Raw genomic sequence first — 21,838 nt, forward strand, 5'->3', positions numbered from 1 at the left:
AACTGGTGGTGCCACAGATCTAGTCACTGCACTTTTTTCCTTTTTCCCCACTATGGAATACTTATTTTTGGTTTTCCTCCTCTTCTCAGCTTGTCCACTTCTCTTCTGGGCCGAATCCTGTTCCAGAATGTTTCCCCTTACTTTGTACAGAAACACTCCTTATATGAAAAGTACTTGCCTGAAGGAAAGCTGCTCACTGCCAAGGTGCTTGGGTAGGTCCAATGTTCTTTAAAAGGGGCCATGAATTAGTAGAAAGGAAGTGGTGGAGGAGGAGAGGGTGGAAAGAGGGAGGATAAAAGGCATGAAAATTTTAAAGATATTCATATCCTTGTAGTTGTTATAAATGCTCTGATTTTCTTTTTCTCTTCTCCCGCTGTTCCTGGCAATGCACTATAGTGTAAATGGAAAAGAAAAACATGTTGAGCTCTCTCTCTTGCCTGAGGACACTGGGATGCCAAATGTCTTGCCTGAATCTCTCTGCCTACCACGATATGGTGCAGAGAGAGAGAAAAAAGAGGCAGATGATAAGGAAAAGAGGAAAGAGCTTAAGCTGAAGACAAAACGGAGAAGAGGAAACTCTGAAAGTGAGCAGGTATGGATGTGATTGTGCAGGATATGCTGAAGGACTTGATTGGTCCAAATACTGAAGGGACTAGGGCACCGGGCACCACCCTCTCTCTGTTGTTAGGCTTGTTACCTTGTAATCAGAATTGCCTTTAAGATTCACCCCAGTTGTTGCCTTCCACTGTCCACTCATTTCCTTTTGTTGCAGGAGGCGAAACCAAAAAAAAGGAAGATCTGCCCAGCAGATGAAAATGACAGTGGAATTGAGGTATATTACCGGGAGGAGGAGGATGATGACCAAGAGGAGGAAGCAGCTAAAAAGAAATCAAAGGTGAGAAGTTTGGAGGAGAATCTGAGTCTGACATGATTTCTAGCCCTATTGAGGTGTGTCAGTTTTCACTTGGATGACAATAATACCAGATAAGCTACAAGTAGGAGTGACACAGACTGGTGTTTGTGTCATCTGAAAATGGCTTGAGATGGATCAAGTTTAAATTACAGCAGAGGTGACCAAAGTTTAGTGTTTTTGTTGGTGGGCTGTTTCCAAGTGTCACAAGTCAGTAGTACTGGCCAGAGGGAAGCCACAAGCAAACAGGTGTTGTCTGATCTCTGTGTAAAAACTTCACATTAAAACCCATGGCGTTCCCTGTTGTCCTCCAAACAGATGAGGAAACCTGGTGAAGCTCCCAGGCTGCAGGTTTCCACAGGCTTCACCTGGGATGAGGACATGAATGCAATGGATATACCTGTGCTGAATCTGAAGGAAGAGAGCTCAGAGAGCGAAGAGGAGGAGGATCCGCAGTCGAAGGTACTGTGTACTAGTGTTGCCTGCACAGAAGACACCACATGGTGGCTGCAATGAGATGTCTCAGTATTTGCATGTCTGTTTGCCCCGGAGCAAAGCCTTTTAACTCAAGGCAAGATCTCTGACAGCTAATACAGAACTTCCTTAACTACTGTGAGCACTGGGATTAACAGCAGATATGTCTGAAGCAGAGGAGAAAAGGCCCTGATTTAGCATAGCTGTATGAAAATAGGGCTTCTCATGTTGACATGCAAAAAGTAAAAAAATTAGGATCAAACAAACATTTTCATGAAAGTAAAGCTTTTGTATTTGATGTCAGGTCTGTTTTTTATTTTTCTGAGTGTTGTAAATTTACAGGAAATTTTCTTGGAGATGAAAAACCTTCTCAAATTTTAGTCCTCTTGTTTAGAAAAACATGACAAAAATCTTTCATGCTGTAATTTTAGAAGAGTTTTCCAGTATGAGGAATTGAGCAAAATCAGAAACAAACTTGTGAATTGCTTTCATGAGTTGCTCTTCAGGATTTCCCATCCCTCAGAGCTCACCTCTGTGAAGGCCGTCCATGGCCAATGCTTTGTTGCCCAAGGTGTAGCTGCCTTGTGCAGAGAATGATGACACTGTCAGTTCCCAGTTTTAGACCCAAGTCACCCCAGTGACTTACACAATTTCTCTCCATGTATCTTGAATTTTTACACAGGGTGGTGGTGGTGTTGAGCACTGGCCCAGAGGGTAAAGACGGAAGAATGAGAGGGAGGGGTGAAGTGTGAGTCCTGCAGTTGGTGTGCAATACTAGCAAAGTATTTGGTCCCTCAGTGTATTGTCCTAAAATAAATGAGATTTCATGTGCTGCTGCTCTTCTTGGAGGTGTGAACTGTGAAGACGTGGGGTGTGTGTACCATTTTTCTTCTGTCTTAAACAATTGGTCGCATCTCTTGCTATGAAAACTGCCTAGCCTTGGACATACTGGGGCCCGGCTGTGCTTTAGCTGAGCCTGTCTGTTCCCCCATGAAGTGCCTGCCTTTATGTTCTTCCAGCTGAAGAAACGAACAAAGAAAGAGAAGGAGCTAGAGAGGCAGAAGAAGGAGAAGGAGCTCTGCAAATTAGAGGCAGCTCTGATGGACCCCAGCCGACAGCCACAATCAGCAGATGACTTTGATCGCTTGGTGCTGAGCAGTCCCAACAGCTCCATCCTCTGGCTGCAGTACATGGCTTTCCACCTCCAGGCTACTGAGATTGAGAAGGCCAGAGCTGTGGCAGAGAGAGCACTTAAAACAATTTGCTTCAGGTAATAACAGAGCTCTGCCTTTCTTTGCTCCAAAGAATAAATCATGGCAGAGTAGTTGTGGTGGGAGAAGAGCACTGGTGTGTGTGCACATGTGTGGAGTGGCAGAATCTGTTTGGTGAGCTCAAAAGGATGAAATGGTAGCAGTTGTCAGCTGGCCCTTTGAAGGTCTGGCCTGAGTCACCACAGTTGACCTGCCGCAGACCTGCTGCAGCTCGTGAGCCCAGTAACTGCCCAAGGTATCACTGAGCAAAGACACTTCTGAGCGCTCAGGAGGGTTTGGAGGAGCATAATGCTGTCAATGATGTTGTCCTTAAATCAAAACGTGAAACAAACTGTGCAACTCTTTTGGCTTTTTCTATAGGGCTGCACTCATGTGTTTAAACATCTCTACAGCATGATTAGGTATATTATGCTTTCTTGAATCATCCATGTGTTTTTTCTTTTTTTTTAATTACAAATAGCAGTGATCAAAAGCTGTAGTGTGAAATAACTGCTGTGCTCTATTCTAAAAGTTGTGTTTCAGTGAGCAGTATGCTCCCCTACTTCATCTGTCCTCCAGGCAGGCATCGGATCAGTGCATCTTTGTAAGGTGATTTGCAAAAAGCTGGTGAAGACTGATAAAAGGCTAAATATTCTTGTTCCCATCTGCTTAAAGGGAAGAACAGGAGAAGCTGAATGTCTGGGTGGCTCTGCTGAACTTGGAGAATATGTATGGTACCGAGGAGACACTGATGAAAGTCTTTGAGAGGGCTGTTCAGTACAATGAGCCTCTGAAAGTCTTCCAGCATCTGTGTGACATCTACGCCAATTCTGAGAAGTACAAGGTAAGATGGTGCAAGCAGGTCCCAGGCATTTATCCCATTCAGTCATGCCAGTAAACTACCAGTGCTCGCTGTATAAGCTTCCAGCTGTCAGACATTAGGCCTGTCTTGTTCCTAACTGGGATTGATAGCTATGATTGACCATGGACAAGGAACTATTGATACTTGATTCTCTCTTATAAGTGTTTGGAGATACCTGGGCCAAGAGTAAGAATTTTAAAGCTACAAGGCTTTATTATGAATCTGTGTGATCTAACACAAGTCTACCCTCCCAGCAAGCAGAAGAATTATACCACACGATGATGAAGCGTTTCCGTCAGGAGAAATCCGTGTGGCTGAAATACGCCTCTTTCCTTCTGAAGCAAGGCCAGACTGAGGCTACGCACAAGCTTTTGGAGCGTGCGCTCAAGGCTTTGCCCACCAAAGAACGTAAGTACTCTCCTTCCTGTTCATAATGTGGCCCAAGTGTTGACCATGTGTCTGCAGTAGCTGGGTTGCTCTCTGATATCTCTGCCTGTGACAATATTAGAAATAAGTGGAAAGTGCGGCCAGTTGGTGCTAAACATGCTGCCTTTGACTATGTCAGCCTGGATATCAATGCTAAACCCTCCTGTAATAAAATATGCTGTGATGGGCAAAAGCAAAGGATCCAGAGCAAAAAAGATAGTGAGTCTTACAGCTCTCTAGAAAAGTTCAGCTGATCTAGTGCCGGGTTTGTGGGGCTACCCATGGATGCTGCAAAGATGCATTTTGGATGTGAGACTAAACTTCTGTCTCCTGCAAAGAGCTGAAATGGGAAGTGAACTGTGACCCTTCTCTCTCCCACTCTGGTGCTACCTTTGTTCAAAACCACTTTACAACAGTGCCTTTTGTCTCTTGGTAAAGATGATGCTGTCTCTGTGCCTGCCTCCCTTCTGTGTAATTATCACTTGAGTTTTTTTATAGGGAAGAGGGCTGTTGTAGTACCCTAACATGTCATTACTTGTTCCAGATGTGGATGTCATTTCAAGGTTTGCACAGCTGGAGTTCCGTTTTGGGGATCCAGAACATGCCAAGGCCCTCTTTGAGAGTACCCTCAACAGCTATCCCAAGCGGACAGACATCTGGTCCATCTACATGGACATCATGATCAAACAGGGCAGCCAGCAGGAAGTGCGGTGAGTTGTGCTACAGCAGGCTGGGAGGGGGCAGAGTCCAATGCTTGGAGCAATCCTTGGAAAGAGCAGAGGTACCCTGCAGCATGAGGTTGTCTAGGGCCTCCCAGAGCAGAGCAAAGAGTTTGACTTGTTGTTTCTGAAGGGTAAGACCAAACTCTTATGTATCTTGTAACATAAAAATTGAGAAACTTCTCTTTTTTTCTTTTATTTTTGAGAGCTGACTAAAGGAAGTCCAGCTTCCCACATTATGGATCCAGCCACATCCGCTTAATGAATGCAGGGTCAAATATCGTAACTGGATCTTAGCTTAGGTTGACCAGCAGCCTCAGAGTTCAGCAAGCAAATAGAAGGCTTCTACTTGGAGGTTTTGGCCAGTTATCAGGAATATATTTCGTCAAGCACCAGCACTTCACAGCAGGTTGAATGTCTCCCCTGACTTCCTGCTCTTTGTTCAAAGGCAGGATACAGGGCTTGTGTTGAGTGCTGTCACCAACACAGTGATCTGAATCACTTTGGTTTCTTGCAGGGACATCTTTGAGAGGGTCATCCACATGAGTTTGGCACCAAAGAAGATGAAATTCTTCTTTAAACGCTACCTGGATTATGAGAACAAATTTGGTACAGCAGAAAGTGTCTTGGCTGTTAAAAGAGCAGCACTTGAGTATGTGGAGACCAAGAGTTCCCTTGCTGACACCTAAGCATGGCACAAGGAAAAGCAGAGAGACTTAGCGCTCCGTGCAGCGTGGGAACTGAGAGGTGTGGACTTCCACTGTGAGTGTCGATGGACAGCGAGTTTCTGGATAGTGTTGGTCTATGACCAAACAAAACTGGAGGGAACCGATCAAGGGAAAAGATTTGAAAAATGTTTGCAGCTTTGTCCAGATGTTACAAATAATCCTGGTCTGTTGATGACTTTGAAGACATGTTTTTAAATATAGACTGTTTTATAACCAATACAAACCTGTTATTTTTTCCTGCAGAAATGGTGCAGTTATGATCCACTATTTTTAGGTACAGTGATGTCCTAAAATTGATTTCTTTATTTGTCGAGATGTCAAAGAAGATTCTTGCCATTGGCTGAATTAACTGCCATTGGCAGTTGGCTGAACTGCCATTGGCTGAACACTTTGAAAGATTTGTCACAAGTGCCTTTGTATTCCTCACAATAGGCAGAGCAATGCAGAATTGTGGTATAGCTGAGGTTGAAAGGGACCTCTGGAGGTGATCTGGTTCAAACCCCTGCTCAAAGCAGGGGTCAGCTAAACTAGGCTGCTCAGGACCATGTCTGGTTTCATTTTGACTCTTCCAAGGATGGAAATTCCACAAGTTCTCTAGGGATCCTGTTCCAGTGTTTGACCACATTCACAGTAAAAAAAAAAAAAAAGTATTATATTTAAATGGAATTCCTTGTATTTCAGTTTGTGCCCAATTCCTCTTGTCCTGTCACTGAGCACCACTAAGAAGAGTCTGGTTCCACCTTTTCTGCACCCTCCTGTCAAATATTTATACACATAGATAAGATCCACATTGAGCTTACTCCTTAGGCTGACCAGCCCCACCGCTCTCAGCCTCTGCTTGTATGATGGATACTCCAATCCCATAATAATTTTCCTGTCCCTCTGCTGGGATTTGCTCCAGTAAGCCTATATCTCTCCTGTACTGAGGAACCCAGTAGTGGGCACATCGCCCCAGATGGTCTCACCACTGCAGAGTAGAGGGCAAGGATGACCTCCCTCTGGTTATGATGATCCATGATCACAGCCATCTCTCATATCAATTGTCAGTGATTGATGACAGAAATAGTGATTTTTTCAGTTGTGATTGTGTTTTAAGATAAATCAATGAAGCAAAAGGAAAAAAAAACTGTTTTTTCTTTGCTGAAAAAAAAAAGTCTCCCCAACCTAGCCTTGTGCTTGGAAAAAAGCCAAGTATTGTGGTTACTAAAGTAGGCTCTGTCACTGGTGGTGGTGCCTTACGATCCATAGTCTTGTAACTCTCTAGTAAGATGTGGATGTGACATGTTTTAGTGATTAAGAACTGAAGGCAAGGGGAAAAGCAGTGTATGCAAACAGGTGTGATTATCCAATGTATACACGAGTGAGCAGGTACCCAGCTTTGAAGTATCAAGCTTGGAGAGTGTTACTTGTGATAGGTGCTCTGAACTCAAAATCAGAGCTCTGCAGGACCCCGCTGTTCTGCCTCTGTGAATACCCAGTGTTGGTAAGGCTGAATGATTCAGCGTTTAATTAATTACCAAGCCTGTTGGGATCCAGAAACAACTCATTTCTCTTCTTGCCCCCAGGGAGAGCAGGGTACTGTACTCAGATTTTCCTTACTGCTCTTCTAGAGAAGGAGGCTGCTTACAACATCCAGTAGCAGCTGCTGCTTTTTTTTTTTTGTTTGTTTTAAGAGCACAGCTGCAATGATAGTGCTTTTTTTGGGGATTAATTAGTTAAATAACAGAATATGTAAATAAATGTTGCGATAGAAACCAAGATCCCTTTGAGGTATTATTTCTTCTTGACTACCGGGACTATTATAGTCTCTACAGTAGTCAGCAGGGAAGATTAGACCTGTGTCTAATTCTCCATACTGGAGCAATGTGGTTGGAACCCATCTTGCTGCTGGGAAGTGTGCCCTGATTGTTCTGTGATAGAGTTATTTTTGGATTCTGGAGGGAAAGCAGAGGGAGCGTGAGCTCGCAGCCCGTGTGATCTGGCATGCCAGGGAGACAGGCAGCTCGATTTCCACCTTGGCGTTTTGGTGAGAAACCTGGCCCGCTTGCTTGTGCTGGTGAGTAAGGCCACGTGGGCTGACGTCTGTCACTGGGGAAGGATGAGCAACAGGGACAGCAGGGGTATGTGTGAGGATGCTGATGGGCTACCAGGGCCAGAAGCCCAGGGCTGTCTCAGCAGGGGCCATACTCAGGGCTGCAGAGGAGGGAAAAAAAATCCCTATAATTGCAAACAAATATTTCTGAGTGCAGTGGCTTGTTCCACTCCTCACTGTCAGTTGACCACTCCAACTTGCCTCTCCAATAAGAGGAGGGAAAATGAACAAGCTAGACAAGCCGAGAGCCCATCCCAGCACATGGAAAGTGGCTGGAATTAAAGGAGAAGGGAGATAAACAGAGCAAGAACTGGTTTATGCTCATGGTTTATTCTTAGGATAAACAAATCCATTGTCAAGTGTCGTGTCTTGCCCCTTTCCTTCAAAGGAGGGGAGGAGAAGGAACTGGAGCACAGGTGGTTCAAAGGAACAACGAGGACTATCAAGGAGGGAGGCAAGGGAAGGGAAGGAAGGAAGGGAGGAAGGAAGGGAGGAAGGAAGGAAGGAAGGAAGGAGAACGCTGCTCTGTTTCAGCAAGTCACCTTGTGTCTGCTGACCTGTGTGTGGGGGCGGCATGCGTGTCTGCACACTCACACTCGAGGGCCAACGAGAAGGAATGCAAATGAACTCTCTTTCATCTCAAGTGAATGCAATTTCATTTAACTTGCATATGATTGTTCCTGCAGATTAGTTGTTGGTGTAGCTGGTAGCCAAGCCTTCCCACAAATGCAAGGGAGATCTGTAGAGAAGCTGAACATGGGTGCTGCATTGCCTTGCCCATTAAGCAGTGTTCCAGCCTCTTAATGCAAGGGAATACCCTCCAGCTCTCTCTTGTAATGGGATATATTTGTTAAAAGGTTTCTAAATATGTTTTCTTTGCTGCAATTGTATATCCTGCTATACAAGATTTTTGTTACTGACTGCAAGAATAACTAAAAAGCAGCGTTACTAACTTGTAATGTGTGGTAATACTTTAAAACTTCGCATTCTGGAGTCATTTGGATAGGAGAGGAACTGAATGTTTAATAGAAAGAAATAATAAGTTTCCAGTCCCTGAGTTCAAAGAGAATGTTAAATTGTGCCTTTTGTGCCCCCCCAAAAAAAACTCAGAAGGCAATGAAAAATAACTCTTATTTAATAATTTATTTCAAATCTCCATGTGTGTAAGCCCCTCTGAGTTCTTTGGGTTTGAGTCGTTTTTTGAACAATGTAAGGCTTTTCGGTAAACGGCACAGCATAAAAGGAAATTATTCCTATAAAAAAACAGTGCAAGTAGGAAAACCAAACTTCATTGTGCTGCCAACTCTTGGAACAGCGTTGGGTGCATAGGGCCGGCCCTCAGGAGAAAAGGGCCACTGCTCCACTGTCCCAGAGGAGCAGCCTTGAAGCCACAGTCAACGCAGCATCACAGCGAGGACAGGACCTCTACACCTCTCTGGCTTTGCTTTCTCAGGGTGCAACTTAGTCCATAAAAAAGACCATCCCCTGCAGAGACCATTTAAGGCAGTGGAAAGGGTTTAAGAAAGCTCAGTGGCAGGAGGGTAGGGACAGGACTGCTCTCCTCTTCCAGTTCCTACTATCCCTCATCACTGCAGGGCTGCAGTGCCACCGCAGCAGATGGGTATATGTAATGTGGTCTTTTGGCTGGCAAGTTTCTCACCCTTTTCCCTACAATGCTCCATTAATATAGCTAACTAACTATAATTACATAGTATATACACTTATGTATGTATGTATACATACATTTATGTAAAATTTTGGTTGAGGTCTTGCTGCAACTTGCAACGCGAACAAGCGGGCCTCTGGTCTGGTGGTTGGAGGACAGATGCGGTGAGCAGCAGGCAGCAGTGTGGCTTCCTGCAGGTACTGCTTCCTCTGAGCCGCCACCTCGCCCAAAAGCTGTTCTGCTGATGATGCTGTCTTCTGGGTTTATAAACTCATGATTGTGACCGTTTGGGCTCATTAGGGATCACCAGGCACCTCACTAAGAGCAAAACAAGTTTGGTGTCCTGCCCAGATTCCAACTTGGTAATTACAGAGTGTCTTTCTGAATACTGGGGATGTCGGTGATTCCTCCTGCCTTAGTCTCTCAGTTATTTGCTGTGCTGCTGTATTACTGACCCATTCCTTTCCAGGTGCCATTGCATCCCCCTTGCCACAGGCATTTACCCACTGCTTCCTTCTTTTTCCTTGCACTGTGAAGCCCGTAAAGTGCTCCAGGACCTGCCTGCCCAACAGGCGCTGCACAACTGCAGAAGAAGGAATCGATGTCAATAAAACAAGTAGGTGTGCAGAGTGGCTGGGGCTAACCCTGCCATGGGGGAGACGAACGGGACTGCAGGAGTCATGGTTAGAAATGTCATGTCTACCTCTTGCTCCCTGAGGTTTCTGCTGGTGCATTAAAAGGCAGGGAGCACTGGAGGTGAAGTGTGTGTCTGCTCTCTGCTCCCTTCGGCTCTCTGGGAGCTGCAACGAGACATTGGTCTACGAGGGAGGGATTCCCCAGCTCAGTGTATTGCTGTCAGCCTCTACCTTGCAGCTGATGATCCCTATTTACCTGCTAAGAGAAGTAATTTTGCTGGGAGGAATATTCCCTGTGAATCCCTCAGCTGTGCACTGATACTGTTATGCCTGCCAGGTGATCTGGGGAACCACTCCCAGCACCTGTCTTAGGAAGCCAAAAAGAGCATTTCATGGCCTTCTGGACTTGGTCCATTCCCTTCCACCCCTTTGGCCCATTTGTGGAGCCGGCTGTAGAGGGGGAAGCCCTTGTTCTCCCGGTAGATGTAGACACCCGTGATGGCGTTCCACTGGGGGCTCGGCTGGACGCCCTCCACTGGGAACTCCTGCACCAGCTCCTTCTCCTCCTTGTCCAGGGCCACAAAGCCAAAGAATTGCTTCACGTTCTTTGCCGCCAGGATCCTGGAGTGGACCTCGGCTGTGCGGCGGAAGAGCTTGTCCTCGTTGGAGCGGTACTGGCCCCAGTAAGACTCCTGCCGGTAGCTCAGTGGCGAGCAGCAATGCTTCAGGCACTTGGTGAGGAAAACCAGGACCGCGACAATGCCGATGAGCAGCCAGCCGAAGAGCTGAAAGAGGAGAGAGAGGCTGTGTTAGGACAGGGCACGGTGGTTTTACCTACTCTGTGTGGCTTTCTCCCCAGCATGCCTACCTGGGACTCGTATCTCAGCCTCCGTGTCACATCATCCCTGTACTTGGTGAGGTTTGCTGGCACATCTTTACAGGGAAACCTGGCCAGCGTCTCGGCCCCGTACTCAGCTGGGAACTTGTCCAGAGAGGACGGCCTGACAAACTCGCTGAGGGCGCAGATGTAAGCCTCCCCGCGCAGCAGGGAGATGACCGACCAGGTAACGGGCGCCACGGCTGCCCGGCCCATGATGGAGCCAAAGAGGAGAAAAGTGGCAGCAGTCGAGAAGTTCTTGGTACCACGCTTGTGGCACTCAGCCACCACGTTCCACGTGTGGTTGTTCCAGATGACACCGATGAGGAAGAGGGCCAGGGCTGGGACGCCGATGGCAGCCAGCCCGTAGATGTAGTTGCGGGCAGGGGAGCAGGGACAGTTGAAGGCGAAGACTGAGAAGAGCTCCTCGCTGCCCACCGTGCCCAGGGCCACCAGGCCATTGAAGATCATCACATCCTTGCTCTTGAAGAACAAGGAGAGGAAGCGGAAGTTCTCAGCGATGAGAGCGGCCATCTCGTCCTGGGGATGAGGGGAGGTGTGCCCTGCAGCAGGGGGCTGTGCTGGCCCACCTTCCAGCACCGACGGACGCGACGATGGCGGGTGAAATGGCCTTGGGCAGGCTGTTGTGCAAGGGGCTGCTCCAGGAGCCTTCACCGCTGTCACTCCTGCCTGGCGTCCCAGCCTCTGGAAGTGGTTGCAGATATCAGAGATACTTAAAAGTGGCCAAAGAGGGATTCAACCTAAGCAGCGAGGGAAATCTTGGTCATTTCAGTTTCTGACTAAACCAGAACCTCCAAATGTGGTCTGCAGCAAAGATTACCAACAGGACAGCTGTTTCTGCCACTGTCATTTGCAGGTTTGTCGTCTTTCCTTCTCTTTGGTTTTAGTCACCTCCTGCAGAGGCAATTACTGTCAGCGTCGCTGCTGGACACTTGATGATCTCCCAAGCCTGCAACGAAGGAGGACGCTGTGTTACTGGGGAAACTGGACCGGAGCACTGCTGTTGGGATGCGTCCCCAGCCCTGCCGCTTGACTCACGCTAGTCCAGGTACACACAGCACGTGTGTGCTGGTGCTGCGCTGCCTTGAAGGTGCTGTGTGTGGCTTTTATGTCCCTCTTCAGACCCGATGAGTTAATATTTAGTAACAGGCAAAGGTATGTCAGGGAGGCAGCACGAGGTGCTGTGAGATGGCTCAGCAGGTTTGGGGGCAGGGAAATGGAGAGGATCAGGCAGGAGCAGCCCCCACTGACAGAGGTGAGCGGATGCTCAGGGGCTGTTGCTACCAGGAAGAGAAGTTACTTTCTGGGAAAGAAGAGCGTATCTTGATGACCCGGGATCCAAACACCAAATGCCAATAGAGCTGCATCAGCAATTATGTAGGCGTTTTTGCTAGGGCTAGGTGTGGTGCTCCTCTCCCACAGCTGGCTGACATAACCATGCTGCCTGTCCTGGCTTGGCCTCGGACTGCTGGCCTCAGATGGAGACCCTCAGCCTGCACACTTGGTGCCAGAGATGCACTTCGCTGCCCTTTGCCTGTGCAACTTCCCCCAGCCCCTTCTCCCAGTACAATGCTGATTATAATGGGATGCCTGCCTCACTGGCACGGCTGGCCCTCAGCTGTGCGGACTGCAGGCTCTCAGGATCAAGTGAGGGAAAGCACGTGCCCTGATTTTTTTTAAGGACAGGGAAATAATTTGAAAGTGTATCTGTTCCCTCCACAGTGATGCCAGCCCATCCCATCCCAGCTCCCCCATGCCACTTGCAAGCTGCGTTTAAATAATTTCTTAGGTGACTTTCCATCTGTGCCACATCCCCACAGGGTTTCGTCTCAGGAAGCCCCAAGCACCTTGCTCGCTCTGGGAACCCTCACTCATGTGACAAAACCCGCAGGGCTCAGGGTAACTGCTGTCATCACGGTTTGCTGGAGACAGGAAGGACTCGGGCACCCAAATAACCGTCTCCGGCACCCTCTGCAGTGCCAGCAGCATGGGGGCACACCCAGAGCTCCCAGGGAGCCTGACCCACAGCAGGGCTGCCCCGAAATCTGCCCCGATGCTGGAATCTCCCAGCCGGCGTGGGTGGAGCAAGGCTTCCCCTGGCCGGCCCCAGCTGTGGGGAGAAGTCTGCAAGGAGATTCGTGCAGAGGAGGAAAAGGCACATTAATCCTTGTGGTCTCTTGTACAAGGGCTGCTTGCGCACTGTGCTTTTAATCACTGTTGTGCTTCGGTTCATCTGCTGCCCCTCCAAATCCTGTTTTACCCTCTTTCTCTGTGGGGCAATGGGAGGGAAAGGGAGCAGAAATTTGGCCTTGGTTCCCTGCAGTGTCTAACCCATGGCAGTCCCTTCAAAGTCATGCAGTGATATTGCTGAGTTCAAACACAAGCAGCTCTTAATGTCTTCCTGCATCTTCCCAGTTTTCCATATGCAAAACTCCCTCAGTAAAGGAGACAGACCAGATGAAAACTGCAGCCATGTGCTGGGAATCAGGCCCCCGGTTTGTGGTACCCCACATGTGCAGCCAGATGCTAAACCTGCGATCTTATTCTAGTGCGTGGGGTTCAAAACCCTGTTATTAGAGTTACCAGCAAATAGCGCTGATAAACAAGGCCCTGAGACCTTCCTGACAGTGCCCGGTAACCAGCAAAGCAAAAATAAAAGGAGGTGGCAAAGGGGAGTATGGCATTTTTTGGGGGGAATTACCCTTCCTCTGCTTGGGGGTTATGGTGCCTGTCCAGGAGAGGGGTGAGGAGGAGGGGTGGGGAGAAAGTGTTTGTAGCAAATAATTTCTTAGCAGCCTCTGTTAAAGTGTTTTCCCCGAAACAAACATGAAAGCAAGAAAAAAGCGAAGTCACTTACTTGAAAAGTTGTTGAAACCAGTTCTGGAGCCTTCTCAGTTCTTTGTGCGGTTTTTGCTTCGGCTCTGGTTGTGGGGGGTTCCCGGCAGTGTGCAGGGCTGTACGGAAGTGGGGATGCAGCTGAGGTCAGGCCAATGGGCGAAGCAAAAGCTGGTAAAAACAGCATTAAGAGTTTGGCGGCTTCCTTTTTCAGTCTGCAACGCACACTCGGCTGTCGGCTTTTAGGAGGAGGGAGGAGGTTGTTCTGGGGCCCTGTGTTTGGGTGGGGCGAAGAGTAGGCGCTTGGCTTCTATGGGGTGCAAAGCTGTGCCTTTAAAAAGAAAAAAAAAAAAGGAAAGGAAAGGCTGAGAATGAGTCACTGGAAAAAGCACATCGTCTTTTTTCAGACCCGCGATGCAGCTGTGCAGTCTGGCTGGGACAGCCTGGGGTTTGCCTGGAGGACGGCAGCGATGGGGTGCCTTGCTGGGATGCACAGGGGAGACGCCGGAACCCCCAGCCTGGGGAGTGGGTGCAGCCCCCATGGTTCCCAGGGGATGCAGTCGTGGATGGGAGAAGCCTTTGATCCCTTGTGAAGGGGCAGGAACTGCTGCTTTTGTGCACGGGAGCTGACAGAACGGGTGAGGAAGAGAAGAGCCTGGTTGGTTTTTGGAAGAAGCAGGAACCCACCATCATGAGCTCTGCAGGGTGGCTGGGTTTCCTTCCCACTGCCTGGGACCCAGCAGCAGGGCTGGGGAGCCATGTGTGCAGGGCTGGGCGCAGGCCACGATTTGGCGAGTGCGGTGCATTCCTGCCCAGCTCGGCTTTTCCGCTCGCTGCTTCCTCAGCAGAGCGATGCCTGCGAGGCAGCTGAGCGCGCCTCACTTTCCCCTTCCGTTCCTCCCTTCTCTCTGCTGTCTGTCCCGTGGCTCCAGCACCTGCCCAGCCTGTTGCAGAAGCTGGAAAGCCCCATCCTCCTTCCCCAGCCTCCTCCTCGCTGTGTCCCTGGGGTTAAACTCAGCCCTCCCAAGAAAATGTCTTCAGCACAGACAAATCTTGAGCAACACCCATGTTCCCCTCTGCCCAGAGCAAAGCTAAGCTCAGCCTAGCGTCAGCAGTTCAGCCGTGATTTCTAGGCTGAGTCCTCCTTCTTACCCCCAGATCTGGGGTCCCAGGTGGGTTTTTGCAGCTCGCAGGTGTTTGGGTGCAGTACACTCCCAAACCTCAGTGACTGCCTGGGGCTGACTCCTCTCCCGCACCCACTGACTTGGCGAGGGGGCCCAGGGCTCGGTCTGTGCTCGGGTGCTGCTGGTAACCAGGCTCAGCACCGGGACTGCAGCCCAGCTGAAATCCCAGGGACTGTGTTGGGGTGCCTAGTGAAAGGTCTCCTCCCAAAGGTGATCAAAGGTGGTCCCAAAATCCAGGAAAGAGAGGAGACCCTGCTTACTCTGTGGGGACTCTCTGTGGCTGCTGAAATTGCAGCGTGGAGGCAGAGCTCTGACCCTAAAAGTCTAAACTAAAAGTGCAAAAGCCTCTCTTTGCAAATACACAACGTGTTTTTGCTATCTTAATGACTCTGCCGTGGTGCCCGCTAGCCCTGCTTGCCATTGTGGGGACTCTGAGTGCGCCTTTGTTGCTGAGACATTGACAATGCTGAACTGCAAATAATAGGAGTGGAAACAGCCTTTATCTTTTAATCTCCTTTGCTTTGTAAATCAGGTTTTTGTGCCTACTAATTTCTGGGCAGGTGCCTTATTTAAATTTGGAGGTGTGAAGATTAATGATAAATCTGTGTCATGCTCCTTTCTCCTGGGAGTCAGCTGGATTCTGCCTGCCCTTGACTATGGGCTTGCTAAGGCTTTCTTACAACACCTCAGAGAATTTCCTCGTCATTTTGGCCCTTTGTTCTCCTCTCCCCACAGCCTCTGTGGAGTTACACACCGATAATTAAGGTTTATGTAAACGACAGTCACTTCAGTTACCAGCCAGCCGTAATAAGCTGAACAAGAATGAGGCAGCAGAAATTTCAAGGAGATGAGCATTTTGAAGGGGATGCGGCAGGGGTAAAACTTGTCTCTCAAAAGGGGTTTTCCTTCTGCGTATCAGTAATAAAATCAGGGCCACCAGGGAATGCTCTTCAAGGCTGTGATTTCCATAGTCACCTTGAGGGCCTGTATCCTGTCACCATTAGTTTCTGTGGAAATGTGCAGCCACCTGGTACTGGGTAGGGTTGATGGTGCCTCCCCGGCTTCCCCTCCGAGGGCCAGGGCTGGCTCACTGCTGGCCACCGCGCTGGCAAAGCAACCCGACTCGCGTGGCCTCAGCAGCCCAGGCTTGGCCTGGGGGCCCTCCCAGTCCTTTTATTGCATTCAAATAAACGCACACCAACAACTTTTGTAAATAGCTTTTATAACCCTTTGTGCCTGAGCATAGAGTTTGAACAGTAGTTCTGAATTATTGATTTGGCTCCTTAAACAAACACCCAGGCAGGTTATTAACGTCAGTCTTTGTATCACGGAAGAGTTGAGGTAAAATTGCAAGAACAAACTGTCCTGCAGCAAATCTGTGGCAGGGGGTCGGCCTGGGCCCTCATCCTCCATGCTGCTGAGTGATAGCTGCTCTCCGTCTAGATGTGGCTTCAAGGAGCATCTCTGTGGTCTCATTGAACAGTACCTGTGACGCCAACCTTGACATTCCCATCACATGGAATACAACGTAAGATGCCCCCTCACTAGCTTGTTGCTTGGGTCAAATTTAATTTAAAGCTTTTCTTATCCTGGAAGGTGTGTGTGTCTGTGGGGATGTAGTGTTTGGGGGGGTAAGGAGGGGGCTTTTCAGTTTCACAGCTTGGTTTGAGAAAGGGGGCCCTCAGCTTGTTTCATCACCAGGGGATTTTTAATACTGACAAAATCCATGCATGCTACCCAGCGCTGAGCACGTGGTAAAAGAAAGGAAGTTTCACGCATCTCGTAGTGTCTGTCTGTCCGCCACAACACAAACCTGGTTCTTGGTGGTGTGGGACACACAGGAAATTGTGCTTTTCAGCATCCCAGGGGCTTGTCCATCATGGCCTGGGACAACTCTGCACAAAACTCCTTGCTTGAATTACCAGTGCTATAGGATTGGATATGGGAGCAGATGGGATGGAAATGGCAAGGCCTAGCCCTTTGGGTGCCAATTCCCTGCAGCCCCCATGGCACTGCCCATCGCCCCTACCCAGCTCAGATGTCCGCCTGCCTGCCCTCTCTCCAGCCCCTCTCCCAAAAGCCTCCACACAGCCCTGCACCCTCTCACACCCAGCTGTAGTAGACAGCCATCTCCCTTTGGGGCACAGAGGGGTGCGCAGGGGGCTGCCCTCCCCCTGCCCAGCCATTGCCACTGGGAAGGGCAGGTGGATGGAGGTGCAGTGGGGGCTTGCATCTGTGCCAGCTCTTCAGGGCTGTGTTCATGGTGCTCTGGTCAGTGATGCCCAGGAGCTTTTCGGCAGCTTCCCCGGCATCTGCAGGGGCTTTCCTGGGCAGGTGGCAGCGACCAGCTGTCAAGTCTGTGCTCATGCCCTCAAAGAACTGCTGGATGCAGACCTTGGCAAAGCTTCTGGCATGCTCCGCACACGTCTCGTCGAACAGCTTACGCTCAATGTCGATGTAGTGGGACCAATACCTGCTCTTCAGGAAGGCAGCCTGGGTGAAACAGGGCCGGAGGGATCTGACCAAGAAAGCCAGCATAGTCATCAGCAGCACGAAGCACCAGCCCAGAGCCTGCAGGGACGAGGGCAACCAAACCCATCACAGGCAGAACACACACCCAGCACTTCCCACCAGCCAGCAGGAGCCCCCTGGGCTGCAAACAAGCCTGGCTCCACTTTGACTTGTTTGTCATTTTACTGAGTTTACATTGCAAATGCTGGACAAGGAGACCCAACGGTTAACATAAGTGCATCTGCTCTGAAATTTTGTTCTATGCACCCACATAGGCAGCACCTCTCTGCTTCTCACCGTGTGTGGCATCAGCAGGTAGAGACCTCAAATAACACCAGACCGAATCCTTCACCCAGCCCTCAGTGCTGCCTCTGGTACAACTGTGCCTCACTTGGGTCTGGGATAGTCTGTGTCCTCTGACTCACAGCTAACATCGGTCTGGATACTCCCCAGGTTTATGCATCTGTCTAACCCTTTTCCTGAGCTGTTGGACTAGGCAACATCTATCGTGGATAAGCCATGGCGACAGGTTTCCCTGTTAATGGGGTCTGACAGGAGGGGTGAGATGAGGGCAGAGCCAGGACCGGTCTGTCTTGTTCACCATTGGTCTCAGCGCAGGCTGCCGCTGGGCTGTGCAGGCAGAGCTCACGAGGTGAGCCCCGCTGTAAATACAGGCCCCTAAAAGTGTACCTGGGAGGGGTGTGTCTGGGTAGCACCTCTTGTTTTGCAGCTCCCAGTGCTTCCCGGTAGTTGGGAATTAGGGTCTACCCAGGAAAGTCTGCTTTTTGTCTTTGGAGAAGTTCCTGTGCCTCCATTTATTTTCTTAAATTGAGGACAATAACTCCTGTCTGCCCTAAGGAGGTTGGGGGAAGAGCTGCTTTTAAAGAGGAGTACATGAATGATCAGAGTGGGTCAAACCATCCTGTCTTGAAGGTGACCAGAAGCAGAGGGCCTGAGAGGAATTAAGCACAGGACAGGTGCTTAGTGGCACTTCTTCATTTGTGGTTGCCTGGAGTGGTTAATAAACATGCTCTGGCTGCTTCCATGCAAGTAGCAGAGGCAAGTGGCATAGACTGTTACCAGCTCATTGCTTGCATGCATTATAATAAGCAGCAGGAGCAACCATGAACAACCGGTGAGTTACATGAGGAGGATGACAGCCCACAACCTAGCAAGTAACATCCACATCAGCTCCTTCTGAACTTGCTCTGAATGAACCTCTGTGTACAGCCTGGCTGTGTATCATTACCCTGCAGTCCTGAGCTGGCCAGGCAGGAGGCTGGGACTGAATTATCAGGATGACCTACAGCTTTAGTCTCTACACTACACTGGAGGCATAAATCCCCAGAGCTGAGTCTGAACATCTTGTACCCTTGTGAAATCACCAGTCTCTGCTCTCGCAGCTTCATTTCAACAAGGAGGTTCTTTCACAGGAAAAGCTAAGGCTGGCAGTGCCTAACCTGAACCACCAGCAAAGGCACAGCCCTGATGCCTCTTACCTGCGAGATGCAGCGCAGGTACCTGACAGCCACTTCGTTGGCAATGAGCTCCTGTCCATCGTAGATCTCCTTGCAGGGGATGCGGGCGAGGACCCGCTTCATCTCCCCTTGGGAGAGGCTGGGGTGGCTAGCATTGCCCAGGGTCTCCACGGGCACTGAGGTGCAGAAGGCGCAGGTGATGCACTTGCCGTCCAGCAGCGTCACCGAGACCCAGACCACTGGAGCGATCATGGCCCGCTGTGCCATGGAGCAGAACATGTAGCGCAGGACAGCTGGGTCCTTCCCTCGCTGGCCCTGGGGTCTCCTCCACTCCTCTGCCAGCATGGAGACATTGTTGTTCAGCACAAAGCCCAGCAGGAACAAGATGAAGGGGGGCACCAGGAGGATGCCCAGCCCATAGACCAGGTTGTAGCTTGGCAGGCATGGGCAGCTGAAATCAAAGGCTGAGTATATCTGGGCACTGGCGAGGGCCATGATCCCACAGATGCCATTCATAAAGGACTCCTGGTTGGACTGAAGGAATTGGAAGATCATCCGAAACTTGTCCATCTTCCCTTGATGTGATTCCTCCTCTCAACGGAGTCCAAGCTATGGCCTCGGTTTACTTCATTTTTTCAAACTTCCTCTTCAAAGGTGGGCATCAACAAGCCTCTGTGCAGTTCACTGATTCAGTCATGCACTCTTACAGCCCCAATATTTAAAGCAGAAAATGAAATTATTTTTTTTTTCTGCTGATTTGGCTGCCTGCAAAAGTTCAGAATTTGCTTAATCGTGCTCTTCTTTGGATCTGTGGGACCTTGGTTGTTTCTGGTTTGCTGTCCTGGCTTTGTTCTTCTCCATGTCCCCATTTCTGCAGTCTCCTGGTCACCAGTCCCTGTGGCTGAAGGGTGCGGGTGTTACCATGGCTGTCAATGTGTGCTCTTCAGAGCAATGTGTGCACTGGGCAGAAAGGGGAGTTGGCTGGTCGGCCTCAGTGAACCTGTTTGCAAATGCAGGAGGTGGATGCTCCTCCTAGGACTGAATGGGACGTCCCACCTTTGCCATACTGGCACACAGTGAAAAGCAGGGCATCAGAGCTTCCCTCACCTCCCTCCATGTCTGCATCACCCCAGCAGCATTTAATGCAAGTGCCTCACAGATCTGCCAGACCCCTGGTCTGTACCTGGTTCTGCTTTACTGGGAAATGCCTTTTCTCTGTTTTATTCTGTAGAGGGCATGGAAGAAAAAAGGAAAGGCAGAGGAAGGAGAGATAAAGCTCCTGGTGCTCTGGGATGTTTTATCTGTACTGCCGAATTCTGTTATTCATTCCTCTCCGTCCTACAAATGTCCATTTTTCAGCCAGACTTACCAAATGTCACTTGTAGCTCTTTGGTTTTCACAGCCCTATGCCCTCACGGCTTGCTAAAATATCCTTTAAAACCTGACTCAAACAGTCTGGTGACATCCAGAGGCACACAGTGCTTTTCCTGACTTTAGGGCTGGAGAAAAACAGGCAGAGAAAGGAGAGAGGGCTGCAGGATCAGGGGTGCAGAGAATGAAACCTGCTCCTCAGGCAGGTCCTACTGAAAGCATCAGAGTTCCAATGTCAATGACAACCAATGGTAAGACCAGGGGTAATGGGTTCAAACTGGAACACAAGAGGTTCCACTTCAATTTGAGAAGAAACTTCTTCTCAGTGAGGGGTGACAGACACTGGAACTGCCCAGGGAGGTTGTGGAGTCTCCTACTCTGAAGATGTTCAAAACCCACCTGGACACGTTCCTGTGTAACTTCATCTGGGTGTTCCTGCTCCAGCAGGGGGATTGGACTAGATGATCTTTTGAGGTCCCTTCCAATCCCTAACATTCTGTGATTCTGTGGTGCCTCTGCTTTCTTGGGAGATGGTCCCTGCCCAGCAGAGCTCTGAGATTCAGGTTTTCCCTCTTCCTTTCACCTACTTTCAATGAGCGTTTCTGAAGGGCTTGAGTGTACTTTACTCTAAATGGCAATGATAGTGGCTAAACAATCTTCTTGCAGCTGTCTCTTGTGGGTATAATCCCAGCCCCTGGATAAATTTGGGATGTGCAAGGAGGAATACAAGGAGGATGTGTAAGTCCTGCCAAGGGCGGCTCCTGTCCCCAGAGGTTTCTGAGCTGTACCAGATGACCTGCAGGCATGGACAGTGCAGAACCCTTCCTGCCCATCAGGCCAACAGGTACCAGCAGCCCTGGGGGCTGAGGGTAGAGTGGAGCTGCTGCTCCTCTGAAGATCTCTCAAATCCTGCTGGGAAGGGCAGAGCAAGGACTACCTGAGCCAGCAATGTGCATGCATTTAGCAGGAGAGGCTGGGGCTGGGATTTGGCCATATGCCTTGACTTGAGGCTAAGGCATCCAAGGACACGTTTCCCATGCAACCAGTGCATGGTGCAGAGAGTGTTGAACTAGGTGGGTGCTGGACAGGCCTGTCTGTACAGCACGGGATTGCTGACAGCTTAGCCATGCCACTTTACCTGGGCTTGTTAATTCAGTAGCAACACGAGGTGACCTGGACCCAAGAGGACCTGAGTACATGCATTGCCCTCCCTGCTCTTTGCACACCAGGAGCAACCTGGGCAGAGCCAGCTCAGGTCTGTGATGGACATGTCCCACGTGTTGATACTGGGGTGCAAATCTTCCCCACCACTTCCATCCCTTTCTCCTTTCACAAGGGCATGGCTCAGTTCAGTTCATTGCTGTCAGCTCTGCAGACCTGGGGGCTTTCTGGTGCAGAGATCCTGTGCACAGTAGCCAGCATGGAGCCAACCAGGCAGACTCTTCCCCAGCTTGCCAGAACTGAGACAAACACTAGTGAGATGTGATAGCTATGTTTGGGCCAGGCTTAGCTCCTACAGCACAAACCTGAAAGAAGTGGATTGTGTTGGCAGTGCTCACCTGCATCTGTTCCCAGTTCACAGAGAAACTTTGACACACTAGGTTGCTCCCTCAAGCTGGCCAAAAAATGGGGGAATATTGGGACTACAAGTGGCTGTAAAGCAGATGGTTACAGTATTGACTACCAGCAAGATGTTCAGTCCCTCTGGTCCAGGCCCCACCAGTGCTGTTGGCATGAGTATCAAACATAGATCTGACTGTCTGGGCACCAGCGTGGCTGCATTGGTGGCTGTGAGACAC

The 21,838-nt window shown here is 49.6% G+C and overlaps 3 protein-coding genes across 3 annotated transcripts in view; 1 reads left to right on the forward strand and 2 right to left on the reverse strand.

The window, feature by feature from the left end:
- The window catches only part of PDCD11 (programmed cell death 11), a 27,946-nt gene extending 20,817 nt beyond the window's left edge, over window positions 1-7,129 (forward strand). The window contains exons 28-36 of the mRNA XM_082054356.1: window positions 90-212; window positions 397-592; window positions 773-895; window positions 1,229-1,372; window positions 2,404-2,654; window positions 3,310-3,478; window positions 3,751-3,904; window positions 4,467-4,632; window positions 5,159-7,129. Of these exons, the coding sequence (XP_081910482.1) occupies window positions 90-212; window positions 397-592; window positions 773-895; window positions 1,229-1,372; window positions 2,404-2,654; window positions 3,310-3,478; window positions 3,751-3,904; window positions 4,467-4,632; window positions 5,159-5,330 (1,498 nt within the window). The 3' untranslated portion in view covers window positions 5,331-7,129. The remainder of the gene's footprint in view (window positions 1-89; window positions 213-396; window positions 593-772; window positions 896-1,228; window positions 1,373-2,403; window positions 2,655-3,309; window positions 3,479-3,750; window positions 3,905-4,466; window positions 4,633-5,158) is intronic.
- A 1,445-nt stretch (window positions 7,130-8,574) lies between these two features.
- CALHM2 (calcium homeostasis modulator family member 2) lies at window positions 8,575-13,720 on the reverse strand. The gene is made up of 3 exons (XM_082054357.1): window positions 13,518-13,720; window positions 10,631-11,609; window positions 8,575-10,547 (listed from the first exon to the last, which is right to left on the reverse strand). Exons 2-3 carry the CDS (start codon window positions 11,171-11,173, stop codon window positions 10,131-10,133), a joined length of 960 nt encoding a protein of 319 aa, XP_081910483.1. The 5' UTR covers window positions 11,174-11,609; window positions 13,518-13,720; the 3' UTR covers window positions 8,575-10,130.
- A 3,062-nt stretch (window positions 13,721-16,782) lies between these two features.
- On the reverse strand, window positions 16,783-19,238 carry CALHM1 (calcium homeostasis modulator 1; the record flags this gene model as incomplete). The annotated part of the gene is made up of 2 exons (XM_082053851.1): window positions 16,783-17,250; window positions 18,690-19,238. 2 exons carry the CDS (start codon window positions 19,236-19,238, stop codon window positions 16,783-16,785), a joined length of 1,017 nt encoding a protein of 338 aa, XP_081909977.1.
- Between the last annotated feature and the right edge of the window lie 2,600 nt (window positions 19,239-21,838).

The sequence above is a fragment of the Streptopelia decaocto genome, assembly GCF_964273445.1.
Source record: "Streptopelia decaocto genome assembly, chromosome: 5".
Classification (NCBI taxonomy): Eukaryota; Metazoa; Chordata; class Aves; order Columbiformes; family Columbidae; genus Streptopelia; species Streptopelia decaocto.